At 37.1% G+C, this 15,567-nt stretch overlaps 1 protein-coding gene across 1 annotated transcript in view; it reads left to right on the forward strand.

Annotated features, from left to right (window-relative positions):
• LMLN (leishmanolysin like peptidase) overlaps positions 1-15,567 on the forward strand; it is a 2,253,233-nt gene that overhangs the window by 236,280 nt on the left and 2,001,386 nt on the right. The window contains exon 3 of the mRNA XM_044073684.1: positions 9,928-10,045. Coding sequence (XP_043929619.1) covers positions 9,928-10,045 — 118 coding nt within the window. The remainder of the gene's footprint in view (positions 1-9,927; positions 10,046-15,567) is intronic.

Here is a 15,567-nt window from a genome sequence, read left to right on the forward strand (position 1 = left end):
AACAAAGAGTCTGCATGTCTCTAGTGCATAACACATTGTTAATCTCATTTCAATTACCATGATAGAAATTAATTTATTGAATGTGTGCATCAAGAAGAGAGTTATTTTTGCCATATTACATCAATTAAGGGTGCAGATATCAGTGCTACAAAAAAATGGGAAAACCAACCATCTGCTGCAACTGACAGGACTGTTAAACTGGTTGTTGTTGTTGTGTCTTTCGGCTTTTCCCGGTTAGGGGTCGACACAGCAGAAACTCCAGTCTGCTAATGATTGGTAGTTGATTTTTACATGCTGGGTTACCAGCCCTGATGCACAACCTTCAACGAAGGTACGCCCATTCATGCATGTCTCCATGCAGAAGACGCTCTAGCTGAGAGTCGAACCGGACAGCGTCTTACTGTGAGGCAACAACGCTACTGCAGCACCACCACCGCAGGTATAGCAATGTTTAAAATGTGTCCCTAGTTTTTGGGCTTTTGTCTCGCCCCAATAAAATTTGACTTTTTCCAGATTTCTTGTGCTGTGAAGTTGAAAGATACAGTTGAGTGTTGAGTAGATTTTACAAGGAGCTGAGAGCTGCAGGAGAAGAGAAGTTTAGTGCTGCTTATAAGTCTACATTAATAGCACAACAGGTAGTGTACTTGCTTTTGATGCAGAAGGCTGTGGTTTCTACTCCCGCAGGGGGTGGGTGCTGCTGTACTGAGAATGTCTTTGGCGAAGATGTAGGCACTTTATTTGTAAATGAAACAATGAAATATAAAGTTGTTTGCTAGCACCAACCTCTTTATTACTTACATATCACTTTAAGATGGAATTTTATAGATGACTTTTACTTCTGCAGAGATTGTGCATGTTTAGTGATACTGGTGGATTGTAGAAGTTTGAGTAGACTTTTATGATGGAAATGTTCTCAATTGGGCAGTTTTGTCATTATTGGTGTATGCATTTTGTTTCATTGTTTACTGGAAAAAATGTTCAAAACAATACATTTATAACACCCTCTAATAACTGTACTGTATTATACAAGGAATATAATTTAAAACAATCAGGAAGGTGTATCACACAGTTTACCTTCATGTGTGTGTATTGCACACGGTCGAACATCAATTGTTCGAAAGGCAGTGTGTAAAGTATGCAAACGCCGAACGGAAAAAGGTTAGAATGTGCAATGAGCGAATGCACAGTGACATTCGCTCAGTGCACATTCAACATTTTGGGGTGGATTGCACTGTAGTGGGGATCGGAAAATGGTTTCTTTCCCCACTGTGGTGCGATCTTGGAGTTAGAATATTAAAGTAGAGGGTGTGGGGGGTGCAGTCCCCACATAGGGGCTTGCCCTGCTTTACACTTCGTTTTTCTTTCGATATTTATGTTAAAAAATCAGTGAATCTGCTTTTCGATTTGCTGATTTTCGAACATATGGAATTGTCGCTGTTGTGACTTTCGTGGTTACAATTCGCTCATATGAGCAATCGCACCACTGTGATTCGGTTTTATAAAGGTAAACCGTATCACACAACACATGTATGTCTTATATGCAAGGGGCCTATAATTTGAAAACAGACCAAAGTTAATCTTTATACTGGCCAAATGTATTTTCTTGAATGTGGATTTCAATGCTGTTTCAATGAATGTGAGTTTCAAGGGCAGAGAAGTTTTAATGCTAAGCCTGTTTTCATTGTGAGACTGCATTGCATTGTTTAGCAGATGTCTTAATGTTTGTGCTGTAAAATGCAAAATAAAACTTTCAAATGACATTTAAATCATTGTAGAAGTAAAGCAGTATGCACATTACAGAGTTTATGGGTAAATGGGGCGAAATAGACAAGTAGTGGGACATTGGAATGGCTGCAGGGGGAGGCTCCATTCGACCATGATTTTGTGAAGGGGAAGGGCGGCAAACTCAAAGACAGCCCTGGCTGAACTATATGTTTCAACTGTCCAGATTTTCACAGAATGAATAGATTTTTGCTTCTTATTTTTGGTTTGTTCCTCATAACATGTGTGGTTTTCTAGCAAATCATTCAGGAATTAAGTTACTAAATAATGACAGACATTGAGTTTCAGACTTCATAACCTTCAGAAAATGCATGCTAAAACAAGACCTGTTATTCTATCAACTTAGTTTATACAAGAGCAATATTTTGTACTGTTTGTATTTGGCCTTGTTCAGATTTCCTGCGTTAACAAGTTGAGAGGTACGTGCAAATAAATTGCTTTATAGAATTAGGCATATCCAAACCTCTCAACTGTCCCCAATTTGGCTCAAAATGTTGCTCTCCCTCTAATAATCCCTTCACAAAATGGCAATTTTGGAAGAAAACATGGAATGTTTACAATTAATAAGTAACTGTAATAATCTGAGTTATAGATTATTTCAGAAATGCTTGTAGATTAATTTACTTTGTGAGCTGCTCAAGTTAACAGTAGTAATATTAAAAAGTGTCCTTTCTTTGACAGGTTCCCAGCTGTATTGTGTGGCTACTTTATATTTTTGCATCACATTTTTGGTCCATTTTTCATAAAATTGTGTTTTACTGGCAAATTAGAGGCAAATCATTAATTATTGAAGTTAGAAAATAATGACAGAAATTTGAGTTTCAGATTTCATACCCTTCAGAAAATTCATACTAATGCAAGACCTACTATTCTATTAGAAAGTTTATAAGAGCAATATTTAAATATTGTCCTTAGTTTTAGGCATTTGTCCCACTTCTGTGTATGGCTTTGTCCAGATTTCTAGCTCTGAGGTTGAGGTATGACAAATGTGTCAGGGCCATCACAGTCAGCCAGAGACATTTCAAATTGTGACATACTTGCTGCACCCCACTCCCCCCATGTAGTGACTCTGGATGTGTCCAAGCAAGGCAAGGAGCAGTTATACAGTGTAAGTGTGCAGAGTATCCCACCATCCAAGGTAGACAAGTACTACAGTGGCTTTTCATCTGTCCTTGCTTGATTTTGCAGAATGTTCTGGTTTTCTGTCATATTTTTATACTGTTGATTTATGCTTCTTATTATTCAGAAAGTGCCTGTTGCTCTGTGTTTGAGTAGCAATGCTTTCATGACCATCAGGTAAGCTTGTCTGAGATTGTAAGATGCAAGTAAGCTTTAATAACCATACTGTTAAAGAATTACCAACATTGAAAGCCTTTTTGTTGTTGCCATGCAGAGAATACTTACATAACTAGATAACGTATAAACCTTGGGTATTGAAATGCAGATGACGGTATTTGTAATAAAGTACAGAATTACAGTATTTTAAGAAGTAAATCCTGAAGCAACTAGAAGCTCATTATCTTTGTTGGAGACTTGCAGTCATCTTTACAGGCTTTACCCGTAAACTAAGCAGAATGCCAATCTATCATGTGTGGTCCATAACCTGTGCAGTAATTTTTTAAGCAATTTATCTTGAGCTTGCTTCTTGTTTGCTGTTCATTTTTTACTTTGAACATGTTTTCCCCATGAAACAAGTAGATAGTTTTTGTCAGGCAGCAGGTCTTGTTTGGATAAGAAACATTTTTACAATTGGGGGTATCACAGAGATTGCTACTTTCAGCATGTTACTTGATACTTTTATAAAGCTGAACATAAATTATAATTAGAACTGCAGTGCAAGGAGAAGTGGTTTGAGTTGAGTGCTGCTTGTTTTTCTTATACTTGACTTTGACTGGCATTCCAGTAATGTATTTAAAAAGTAATTAATTTTTTTATGCCTTGCAACCTTTTTGTTTCCATCTAGATATTAAGTAAGCTGTCATGCAGCCAATGCATTTAAATATTTGTTTTTGTTCTACACTTCATTTTGTCTTGATTGGACTCTTATGATGATGGTTTGGCACCCAGGGCAGCATATTTAATTAAAGTTCTAGTTTTTGTGGTTTTGAGTATAGCCCCTCCCCTTTCTAGCTGGCCACACCCCATCCCATTGGCCCCACACATTCAGCTGTCTCCTGCAGCCCCCCTTTGATTTGAAGTCACCAGCCGCCATTGGCAGAGGCACAAGAACAAGTTTTATCTCTCATGGACATGAGAGCCATTCCGCAAGTACCACAGCAAGAGCAGGGACAAGGATTTTACTCAAAGCTATTCTTGGTATCCAGAAAGGGCAAAGCCTGGAGACCAATACTGGACCTGTCTATTCTAAACACATACCTGGATATTCCAAAATTCAAAATGTTAACTCTGCAGCAGCTTCTGCCTATGCTGGGCAAGAAAGCTTGGCTTGTGACTTTAGACCTAAAAGAGGCACACCTGCATGTCCCAATCAGACAATCATGCAGAAGATACCTCCGATTTATAGCTGGCTCAATGTGCTACCAATCCTCTGCACTGCCCTTTGGCTTATCTACTGCGCCCAGGGTCTTCACAAAATGCCTGACACCAGTAATTGCATTCTGCAGACAAAGAGGAATAGAAATATATCCTTACTTGGACGACTGCCTTATTCAAGCAGAGAACAAGGACATCCTACTACAGCATCTAGCATTTGTAAAAAGATTACTAACCGGGCTAGGGTACACAGTAAACGAAAAGAAATCAAAACTCGTACCCTCTCAAGAGATAATATTCCTGGGTGCAAGCTTAAATACAACTGCCTAGATGGCTTATCTCATGCCAGACAAACACAGACAATTGACTACTTATTTCAAAATGTTGGCAACAAAGACCCAGTTATCTGCAAGAAAAATTCTGCAGGCTTTGGGCTTCATGGTGTCCTGCATACTACTAATTCCATATGCAAGACTGCATATGAGGAAACTTCAGTGGTATCTAAAAAGTGTTTGGACTCAACATTGCCACAGCCTGGAAACAATAATTACCCTCATTCCCTGCCTGCAAAAGGAGTTTCAATGGTGGGCAAAAGCCTGTCACCTCAACATGGGGACCGCCATTCGCCTTACCCACAGCCAGGCAGACATTGACAACAGATGCATCAGATTATGCCTGGGGGGCCCATATGGCAGGAAGATGCATTCAGGGCACATGGTCCGCATCTACATATCAATCAAAAAGAGATGCTAGCTGTTCAGAATACCCTGACAGCCTTCAAGGATATACTTCATCCAGGACAACTACTGATAAAGACGGACAATACTACAGTCATGTGGTACATAAACAAGCAGGGGGGCACGCATTCCTACCCCCTCAGCAGACTAGCCATGAACTTGTGTGACACAGCCTTGACTTACCAAGTACATCTGCAGGCACAATTCCTGCCAAGAAGGATAAATACTCTGGCAGACAAACTAAGCAGAAACATAATTGGATCCCCACGAGTGGAAATTGGATCCGCAAGTCTTCAGCATGATAACAAGGAACTGGGGGTGCCCGGAGATAGACCTATTTGCCTCCCCTCACAACTGCCAACTAAAGAGATTCTGCACAAGGACTTAACACAAGCAAGCATGGAAAGTGGATGCTCTATCTTTCAGCTGGAAAAACCTAACAGTATATGCCTTTCCTTCTCTGCCTCTCCTCCCCAAGGTACTCCTCAAGGTCAGACAAGATAAGCCAAAAATGATACTGATTGCCCCAGACTGGACCCGCCAGCACTGGTACCCAATCCTAAAGAGCTTGTCTCAATACCCAGCTTGGACATTACCTCAAATTCCTCACTTATTGACCCAACAAGACAGTATGATGCTGCACAGCCAACTCAGGACCTTAAACCTGGCAGCATGGCAAATAATGTAGCCATTCAAGATGCACCTCTCTCTAAAGCAGTGATGGATGTTATTTTGGAGGCCCGGAGGCCTAGCACCAGAAAATCTTATGCAGAAAAATGGAAGAGATTCTGTGCTTGGAACCAGGCACAACGTATTGACACGACTGTTCCAAATATTCCTCAGATTTTGCAATACTTAACTGAGATGCTGGATAAAGGCCTTTCCTTTTCATCAATTGAAAGTCATGCCTCTGCCATTTTAGCTCATTACAATACAGAACCACCTATTTTTTCTCATTCATTACTAAGGCGGTATCTCAGAGGGGCCAGAAACATAAGCCCTCCAAGGAGAGCACCAATACCTGCATGGGACCTCAACTATGTCTTGGAAAAACTCACACTGCCTCCGTTTGAGCCAGCTTCTGCAGCTGATATAAAATTCTTATCCTGGAAAACAGCTCTGCTTCTAGCAATTACCTCCGCTAGATGAGTCTCAGAGTTACAGGCACTCTTAGCTGTGGAACCTTTTATCATTTTCCATCCTGGCAGGGTTTCTCTAAGGACAAAACCCTCCATTTATACCTAAGGTAGTGTCTACTGTGGCCCTTAACCAAACAATTCATTTGCCTACTTTTTATCCAAACCCACAGAATAAGGGTGTGAGACTTCTGCATTCTTTGGACATTCACAGGCAGCTATGCTTCTACTTGGACAGAACCAAAGCTTTCAGAAAGACAGAACAACTTCTAGTAGCATATGCTGCAGGATCACAAGGAAAGCCTATCTCAAAACAGACTATTTCAAAGTGGATAGGCCACTGCATTCGTTTCTGCTATTCACAGCATGGCAAATCAGTGCCTAAGGGCATTAGGCCACATTCAACCAGAGCAGCAGCCACTTCAGCAGCCTTCCTCAGAGGAGTACCAACCAAAGACATCTTAGAGGCAGAGGCATGACTTTCAATTGATGAAAAGGAAAGGCCTTTATCCAGCATCTCAGTTAAGTATTGCAACTTGGAGTTCAGTGCATACTTTTACAAAGCACTATCACTTACCTCTCTACTCTAAGTTCAGGGCAGGCTTTGCCACTGCAGTTCTGCAGGGCCTGATAGCCTCTCCTAATCCTATTTAGCACCAGCCTCCCAACCTTAGCTTTGGGATTCAACCCAATTGTAATGACTGCAACAGTGAAACACGATGAACATAGTACAGTTGTGTACCTACCATAAATGTAGATGTTCGAGTGTATTCACTGTTGCAGTCCAGGTTACCCTCCCACCATCCCCCTTTTACCTTGCTGGGACTTATCTGTACTTCTCTATTCTGTACAACCTATGTGGTGTATTTGCTTGTAGACGAAGGAAAAGTTGATTTTTGTATATGCCTGCTTATTGGCATAATTTAGCCTACCATTTTAGGGGCACCTGACATCTGGGGCAAGAAAAACTGAAGAAAATGGCATCGGCTGCATCTTTTATACCCGAGGTGCACTGACGTCCGGGAGGAGGCGACAGCAACCAACGCCGGACCTAGACTTTGGAACTAGGGCCGACTGCGGGTAGCCTGCCAGCAGGATAACCCAATTGTAATGACTGCAACAGTGAATACACTCGAACATCTACATTTATGGTAGGTACACAACTGTACTTTCTCTTATACATTTCCACTCTTTCCACTGACACCAAATGTACTTTTGAAGATTCAGAAAGAATTACCAAAGATCATTGTGATGACCTCCATTTGTACCAGGCAGAGTTGGTTCTCCCATTTAATGGCTTTGGCCAAGGGAAGTTATCACAAGGTTTCTCACGCTCTGGATCTGCTTACACAGTGTCAGGGTTGACTGGTGCACCCCAGCTTAGAGCAATTGCAACTGATAGCCTAGATGATTCTATCTTTATACCTTTTAGGCACTTGTTCCTTGAGGATGAGCATCAGGTATTGAAGGAGGCAAGAAAACCTACAACTAGAAACTCTTATGTTTACAAGTGGAACAGGTTTTCTAGATGGCACCTAACTGAGAACAGAGGGCCCGTTAACATGTCTACCCCTCTGGTTTTGAAATATTTGTGTGAGCTATTCAATAATGGCTTATCTTATGCATCTGTCAAGGTGCATCTTGCAGCCATCTCAGCATTTCTGACCATGGAGCCCCTCTTTTGTTGTTTTTGTAGTCAAACAGGTTATGAAAGGAGTTTTGCACTTGAGACCCCCTTGAAAGCAGATTCCTCCTCCTTGAGTTCTCAACTTTTTTCTTGAAAAATTGACCTTATCTCCTTTCAGGCGTATTTAAAGTTGATTCCATGGAAAACTGTTTTGCTTATTGCTCTGATATCTGCAAAATGAGCTTCTGAGCTGCAAGCTGTCATGGTTGGCTAACCATAACTGATTTTCCATAAGGATGGAGTTGTATGCAGTAATAATCTTTCATGCCAAAAGTTGTTTTTGAACTTACCCTGAATCAAGCCATCAGTCTCACAGTTTTCTTTCCAGAACTTAAAAACAAGGGATAGAAGATTTTGTATACCACAGTTGTGCACAGGTAGCTCTACCTTGATAGAACTAAGCTCTTCAGGAAAGCAGAACAGCTGTTTATTTCCTGTTCTGGTGCTAAGAAGGGTCATCATCTCTATAAGCTAATTATTGCGTGTTGCTAGTCATCAGCTATTGTTTTTTTGTTACTCTCACCATGGTAGTTCTATTCCAGGCAAGGTCAAGGCAGATTGCACCAGAGACTTATCCTCTTCTGTAGTAAACTGGAAAGGAGTGGAGTCTGGAAGCATTCTAGAGGAAACAAACTGATCCTGTCTTCATACCTTTCCAAAGCACTACAGACTGGATTATTTCTTGAATTCCAGAGCAGGCTTTGTGAGGACCATTTTATAGGGGCTCCTGGATCCTTATCCTTTCTCCTCCCAGGTGGCTTTGGGAATCTACCCTTGTATGCACAAGTCCTATATACATGCAGCTGTAGATGTTCAAGTTTCACACTGCTTCAGTGGCAGCATCCACCCACCATCCCCTTATTTTATATATGATTCGATTGTATCCAACCTTGTTGTGTTGCTTGTTGGATTTGATTATTTGTGGTGATTATTTTTTGGCTGTGAATGTGGTTGGTTTCAGGGAATTCTTGCTTCTGGTCCTACTTGGTTCTTTCTGCATAGCACTAAAAGCCTGAACAACTGACTTTCTTTGAGAGGGATAAGGCTTTCCCTGATGGGAGGGGCTTAGCTAATCTGCTATTTTTAGGGGGTCAGAAGAGGGAATTCTGAGCTCTAGAAAGCTGTCATTGTGGACACAGGCATAGAACTCATGCCACTGAGGCAATATGAAATTCGAACATCTACTGTTGCATGAAAGAAGGACTTGCACAACTGTGCTTTTCTTGTGTATGCATGAAGTTAGAGCTGTGGTTTCATGACATGTGAAACTTTAAAACAATAATTCAAAACCTGTTTTCATTAACTTTTTTGTATTTGCTGGATGAGAGTACTAGCTACTTTTTATGCTATTTTTTCTTCCTTTTTTGATCCCTTGTCCATCAATTCTATTTTCCTTGATTAATTCATTTAATGTTTGTACATCTGTGACAGCAGGGAAATGGGAATGAGAATTGGGGACTGTGGCCATCAAGGATTAGGAGATGTTTTCCTAACACCATCCAACTCCTGGAAATTTTGTGGTGCAATGTGATGATCCCTTTGCAAATGATTACTTCCAAACACCTGTAGGCTTTGCTAGAGGGGGTTGTGCTTTTCTTGATGATCTTGATCCCAAATTGCAATTGCTGCAGTCCCAAGCCTTTCCCCAGGTAGAGTTGTTGTGATTGAATGCTGGAGGTGCTAGGACAAAACCTCTATACTACTAATCATGTTGAGGTGTTAGCTTCCTTGTTTGCCATTAATCACATTTTTATTATTGTTACATTGCATTAAGTTGGTTTCCATCTGTCTGTAAAACGTATCTTAACTATGGAGGCATGGAAAATGTTTTGTGTGGGTATGGATGGATAGATACTAGTTTATTATTTAAATCAGAAAGTTGCTTAGCAAGTCTATATTTAAAACATTCTGACATGCTGAAAACTTGTATAAAACAGTGCTTTATAGGCATCAGTCTTGAGCTTGTATTGTCAAAACCTGAATGTGTCTGTCTCAATCACATCGACGGAAGCAAAATCGTGTGTATACTGTAAATACTTGTCTAATATTCTTTTGTTGAGTGATTTATGTTTCACTTTTTCCCTGATCGAAGGCAGTGTGCAACAAATCAATATTTACGGAAGAAACATGACCCTCATCGGTACTGTCAGGGAGCCTGTGCTGAGCTGACAAGGTGTGGTCCTGTGGTGGTGCCTGACCAGCACTTGCAGGTAATTTTTTTGGAAGTATTAATGCTACTGTAATCCTGTACTTTTTGCATTTACAGTTCCTGAGATCTAGAGTTACATAATTTTATAGTATCAGTTTATTTGATTTAAGAGGTTAATTTTCTGAAACATAATGGTGGAAATTGTTAGACTGTAGCATATGTAAAGTAGTGAGCTGTGTACCTGCTGTATCTCTTAGACAGGTTTAAGTTTTGTGGCCTTTTGAATGTTGGGTGATTGTGAGCAGGTCATTTAACAAGCTTACTGATGTTTTCTGAAATGGTTTGCTATGGCAAATAGGCCTTATAGGTTAATACAAATTAATCACTGTAAATTTTTAATTAACTTATTAGATAATATTGTTTTGAAGGGAAAGGTAGACAGTAGAAATATGACAAAGGCTTGAAAAGAGGATATGTTACAAGTAGGATTGTTAATACACAGCTCTGAGTAACTTGCATAGATTTATAATGTCATGTAGTTGTATGTTTATATATGATCTATGAGCAATTGATTCATTAAATTTTCTCACATACAGTTTTTCTAATTGGTTGATCCCACTTTGAGTCTTGTAACATCTTTTATAGCTTAGAGCCTCCATCTGCAGTCATCCATACAATGCTGCTTTGTAGCACTGCAGCACAGCTGCATGAACACTAAATAGATGAGATTATGACATGGAATGGTAGAACACATAATTATGGAAGTATATATAACAGTCCAACTGATAAACGCACTGGTACCAGATGAGTAAGAGTAATAACAGAAATATATAGGTACTGCTGCGAAGAACGAGAATTATACCACAAATCTCAAGTTTCTATTATTCAGGCAGCCAAGTCCAGTTAATATTCAGTCTAATCCTTTTATTTATATGTAACAAACAAAAAATAATAAATAAAAGCAGGGATAAGCGCTTTCGCTAGGTTAGCTTCTTCAGATCCTACAAACATTGAATTATTTCATCACCTTATATAGTCTTCATAGCTTTACGTAAATAGGATAATTAAAACAATTAAAACAATTAAAACCAATTAGATGAACTGGGGTTATAAAATACAATCAGGAATCACGTAAATTCTTACAGAATATATCAACATTAAATGACCTGAAACATTTTAATAAAAAAAGTCATGTAACATGTTGCGTTGAGACATTATAATGACGAACATCTAAATTGATGTTTACTAAACTAATTTGATACAAATGCTGTATAAAATGAACTGAAAGTGCTCAAGATGTAAAGATTAGTGGTAAATATGATATATAAATGGATGAGATGAAATGAAATAAGATAACAAATATATGAACAGTATATATATATATGTGTGTATATAGGGAAAATTATGATGTTGTAAAAAGCATAATTAATGAAGAATGCATGAAAATTATATGTGAATGAAAAGATGCTGTGTATATAAACATAAAACAAAATATGTATATATGAAATATATATAATATATATTTAAAATGATGAAATGTATTCAAGATGTAAATGTGTATATGTGTGTGTAGAATATTTGTACACTTATAAATATGTAGGTGTATGTGTGTGTGAACAATGAATATGAATGTATATAAATAAATATAAATATGAAAATCAATTTATGAATGTATATAAATATAAATATGAATGTAAATATCGATCTAAATATAAATATAAATATAAACATAAATATATATGTATAAATGTAAGCTGTAGTATATAGATATATGAATGTATGTAAATATAAAAATATAAATATGAATATGAATAGATGTGTGATTGTAGACTGTTGTATATAAATGTGTGGGTATAATGAATGAATAAATAATGAATAAAAACTACTCTACTGCTGGACATATATATGTATGATTGTAAACTATGGTGTATAGATGTGGGTATAATAATAAATAATTAAATAAATAAATAAATACTGCTCTCCTGCTGAACATATATATGTAAGGAGTGACAATAATGTTATTGGTGGTAGAAAATTAAAAGTAAAAGTAAAAATGAAATGAGAGTAAAAATACAACTATATATATGATATACTGTTATTTGATGTGTCTACTTTGTCTAAGGTAGGGCTTAATTGATGCCCTTTCATTTAAACCATGACCTTTGTCTGCTCTAAGTGAAATAATCCAACCACTTTCCTTCCCTTCTGTATAGCACCTCACATTTCCTCCCCTTACATTTGGTGTTACCACTTCTAAGACTCTAAATGTGAATGCGTGGGATTCATCTGCTGGCACTATGTGCTTAGCTAAAGCATTATTAATATTTTTCTTTTTAATGTTATAGCAATGTTCTCTTATTCTATCTCGTAGGCAACGATTAGTTTTGCCTACGTAGAATGATGAGCAGATAGTACATACTGCTAAATATACCACATGGCAAGTCATGCAATTAGCATCAGCAGTGAGGTAAAATTCTTTGTTCAAGTCTGGATGTATAAACCTGGGGTCAGTGTTAATTAATGGGCAAAAGTTACAATGTCCACATGGTTTAGTGAGGCTTTCTGGTTGTATATCTTTTTTACTTATATTGTAACATAGTAGCCTTTTAAGATTCCTTTTATTTCTATATAGGAACATCGGTTTCTCACCCACTATGTTATTAATTTCATCATCAGTCATTAGGATATCCCAATATTTATTAATAATATATTTAATTTCATTGTTATCCCTGGTAAAGAAGGTGGAAAATTTAACTTTATGTGAAATTGTAGTATTGGTCTGGCTTTCTGTAATGGTAGGTCCAAAATAAGGAGCACCTTTAGTTGCACGTGTAGCTGTTGTTATCTCTAAATGTTCAGCTATTTCATTGGGTTTGTATCCTCTTTCTAATAAATTATTTTTTAAAACATTTAAATCTCTGTCTAGACCCATTTCATTTGCATTCATCCTAGACATTCGTAGAGCCTGCCCCTTCATAATGTTTTTGAAAACATATGTTGGGTGCATGCTGGTTCTGAATAAGAGCATGTTCCGGTGGCAACTTTTCCTATAGATTCCTGTATTTATAGCTACACATGGTAGTTTCTCAATGAAAAGGTCTAGAAATTCAATCTTGTTTGTATTCCATTGTGCTGTGAATTTTAGACAATCATTCATGTTATTAATGGCCATAAAAAATTTTTTTAGATCATTTAAAGTACCATCCCATAAAATAAATAAATCATCCACAAAGCGCCTGTAAAATTTAACATTAGATTTAAATAACAAATCCTCGAAGAGTACTACTTCCTCCCAATGTGCCAAAAACATGTTGGCGTAGCTATTGGCACATGGGGTGCCCATAGCTACGCCATCACATTGCCTATAAATATCATTATCAAACATGAATACATTATTTTCTAAAACTAACTCTAAAAAGTGTATTATTAGATCAATTAAAATATCAGAATATTCACTGTGATTCTTAAGATATGAAGTAACATAGGTCAATCCTAATTCATTAGGAATTACTGTAAAAAGTGATTGTATGTCTAATGTTACCAATATTAAATCTTCTGTAGATGTACAATCTTTTAGATTATCATGTAAGTCAATTAAAAATTGCTTTGAATCACGTAATACATGAGAATTAGTATCTAAAATGCACCTTAAATGTTTTTCAATAAAAACTGAAATATGTTCTGTCACCCATCCTTTTCCTGAGACTATCAGTCTCATTGGTGGGTCAGTATGATTTTTATGAATTTTTGGTAGACCCTGTATGATGTTTGTATATATAAGTATTCATATAAATCTTTATTAATCAGGCCGCTTTTGTGGATGTCTAATAAGGTATTATATACATAAATGCACATGTTATTGACAGATTCCATATTTTCATTGACATAGAATTTATCTTGAAGCATAAGTTTCATTTTCTGTATGTAATGTTCAATGTTTAAAATCACAATTCCAGATCCTTTGTCCGCTGGTCTGATTGTAATATTTGAATATTTTTTTAATTTATTCAAACTAGTTCTTTCATTGAAATTTAAATTATCAAATCTTTTCTTATTCCTTATTTCATATTGTTTTTTATTATTGTAAAATTTCTGAAGTTCATCTTCAGTGACTTTAAAATAGGCTTCAATCAAAGGATGGTTACATGGTATAAAGTCACTTAAATTTTTAAAAATAAAAGGCCTGGTATTATTACTATTAGTGCAGGTATTATGTGTTTTAACTTCATCTTTTGAATCAAATATATATTTCAGCATTACGTTTCGACAAAAAACTTTAAGATCTGTGACTGTATCAATAATACTACTGTTAGTATGTAGTATGAAATTCAAACCTTTGTTTAAAAGCTCAACATCATCCTTTGTCAGTTCAAGACTAGATAAGTTAAAAATTAATCCTAACGGTTGCTGTTCCACATTTTCTTCAGGGTAGTATGAGTTTCCCCTGATATCTTTCTTTTTTGCCTCCCTCTGCTCATTGAATGGGCCCTCCTTGGGCCCCTGTCCTGACGTATGGCTAAAGGGAAAGACAAGTTGGTTCCTGTTTCTGTAACATTAACATTATCTCTTATTTTTGGTCTCACTACTGGTGTTATAGGAATCTTGCCATTAATGCTGCCATTAGTGACACTAACCTTCGGATATAAATTTTGGTTATTAGTGTCACTTGAATGTGTTAGATGTATGACATCTGATGAATCATTACAGATGTTCTCTAATTCATTATGAGATGTTATATTGCTGTCTGGTATGGCCATTGAATGACTGTCTGACCTAGATTTTTCGACCACATCAGCTGTATTTTCCACATTTTTCACAGTATTATCAGTAATTACACAAACATTTCTATTAAGAGAATTATTAGAACTGGTTCCTTTGATTTCATTATAATGCTGTACAGTATTACTGGTAATTCTATTAAGATTCACATGACTATGCATCATATCATTACCATTGACTGTATTTGGGTTAGTATCAACAAGTATTCTTTCATTAACATGTTCAACGGTTTGCCCATTTCTAATAACATTATTAATATTGGAAGTGTTCCTGGGCCAAGTGAAAATATTACCTGTTTTAAAATCTCTAAAATCTCTAGACACTTTAGATTTCTTCTGTTGAAATAATTTATGCTCATAAGCTGACACACAGTCTAACATATTATCAAAAAGTGCATTAACAGTGTTTTCTGAGAAATTATTAAAAAGTTCTGTTTGCTTAGCATTTATATTGTCTGTTAGTACTTTTTCTTCGGGTAGAAAAAAGTCAATTAAAAGTTTTAAGTACTTACGGCTTGTATCAATATTGATACGTTGCCATAATGCAAGCAATTCAGGGTATTCATGTCCTTGGCTTGGCATCGAAAAAACTCTTAGTCCACGTGGTATTATGTTATTTTGCAAACAAAATTCAAAATGAATTCGTTGAGTTTGGAGCCGTTTAAGTTTATAAAAATCCTTTTCCATGTCGCTAAGTAGTCTGTTTAATCTCTCCATATCAATTGCAGGTTTATCGCTATCACTCGTAGCATTGTTGTCCTCTAGAAACCATGATGGAATTGAGGTTCCGTTTAAGTATTTCTGG

The sequence above is a fragment of the Protopterus annectens genome, chromosome 6.part0 (genome assembly GCF_019279795.1).
Source record: "Protopterus annectens isolate FY-2018-M chromosome 6.part0, PAN1.0, whole genome shotgun sequence".
NCBI classification, from domain to species: Eukaryota; Metazoa; Chordata; order Ceratodontiformes; family Protopteridae; genus Protopterus; species Protopterus annectens.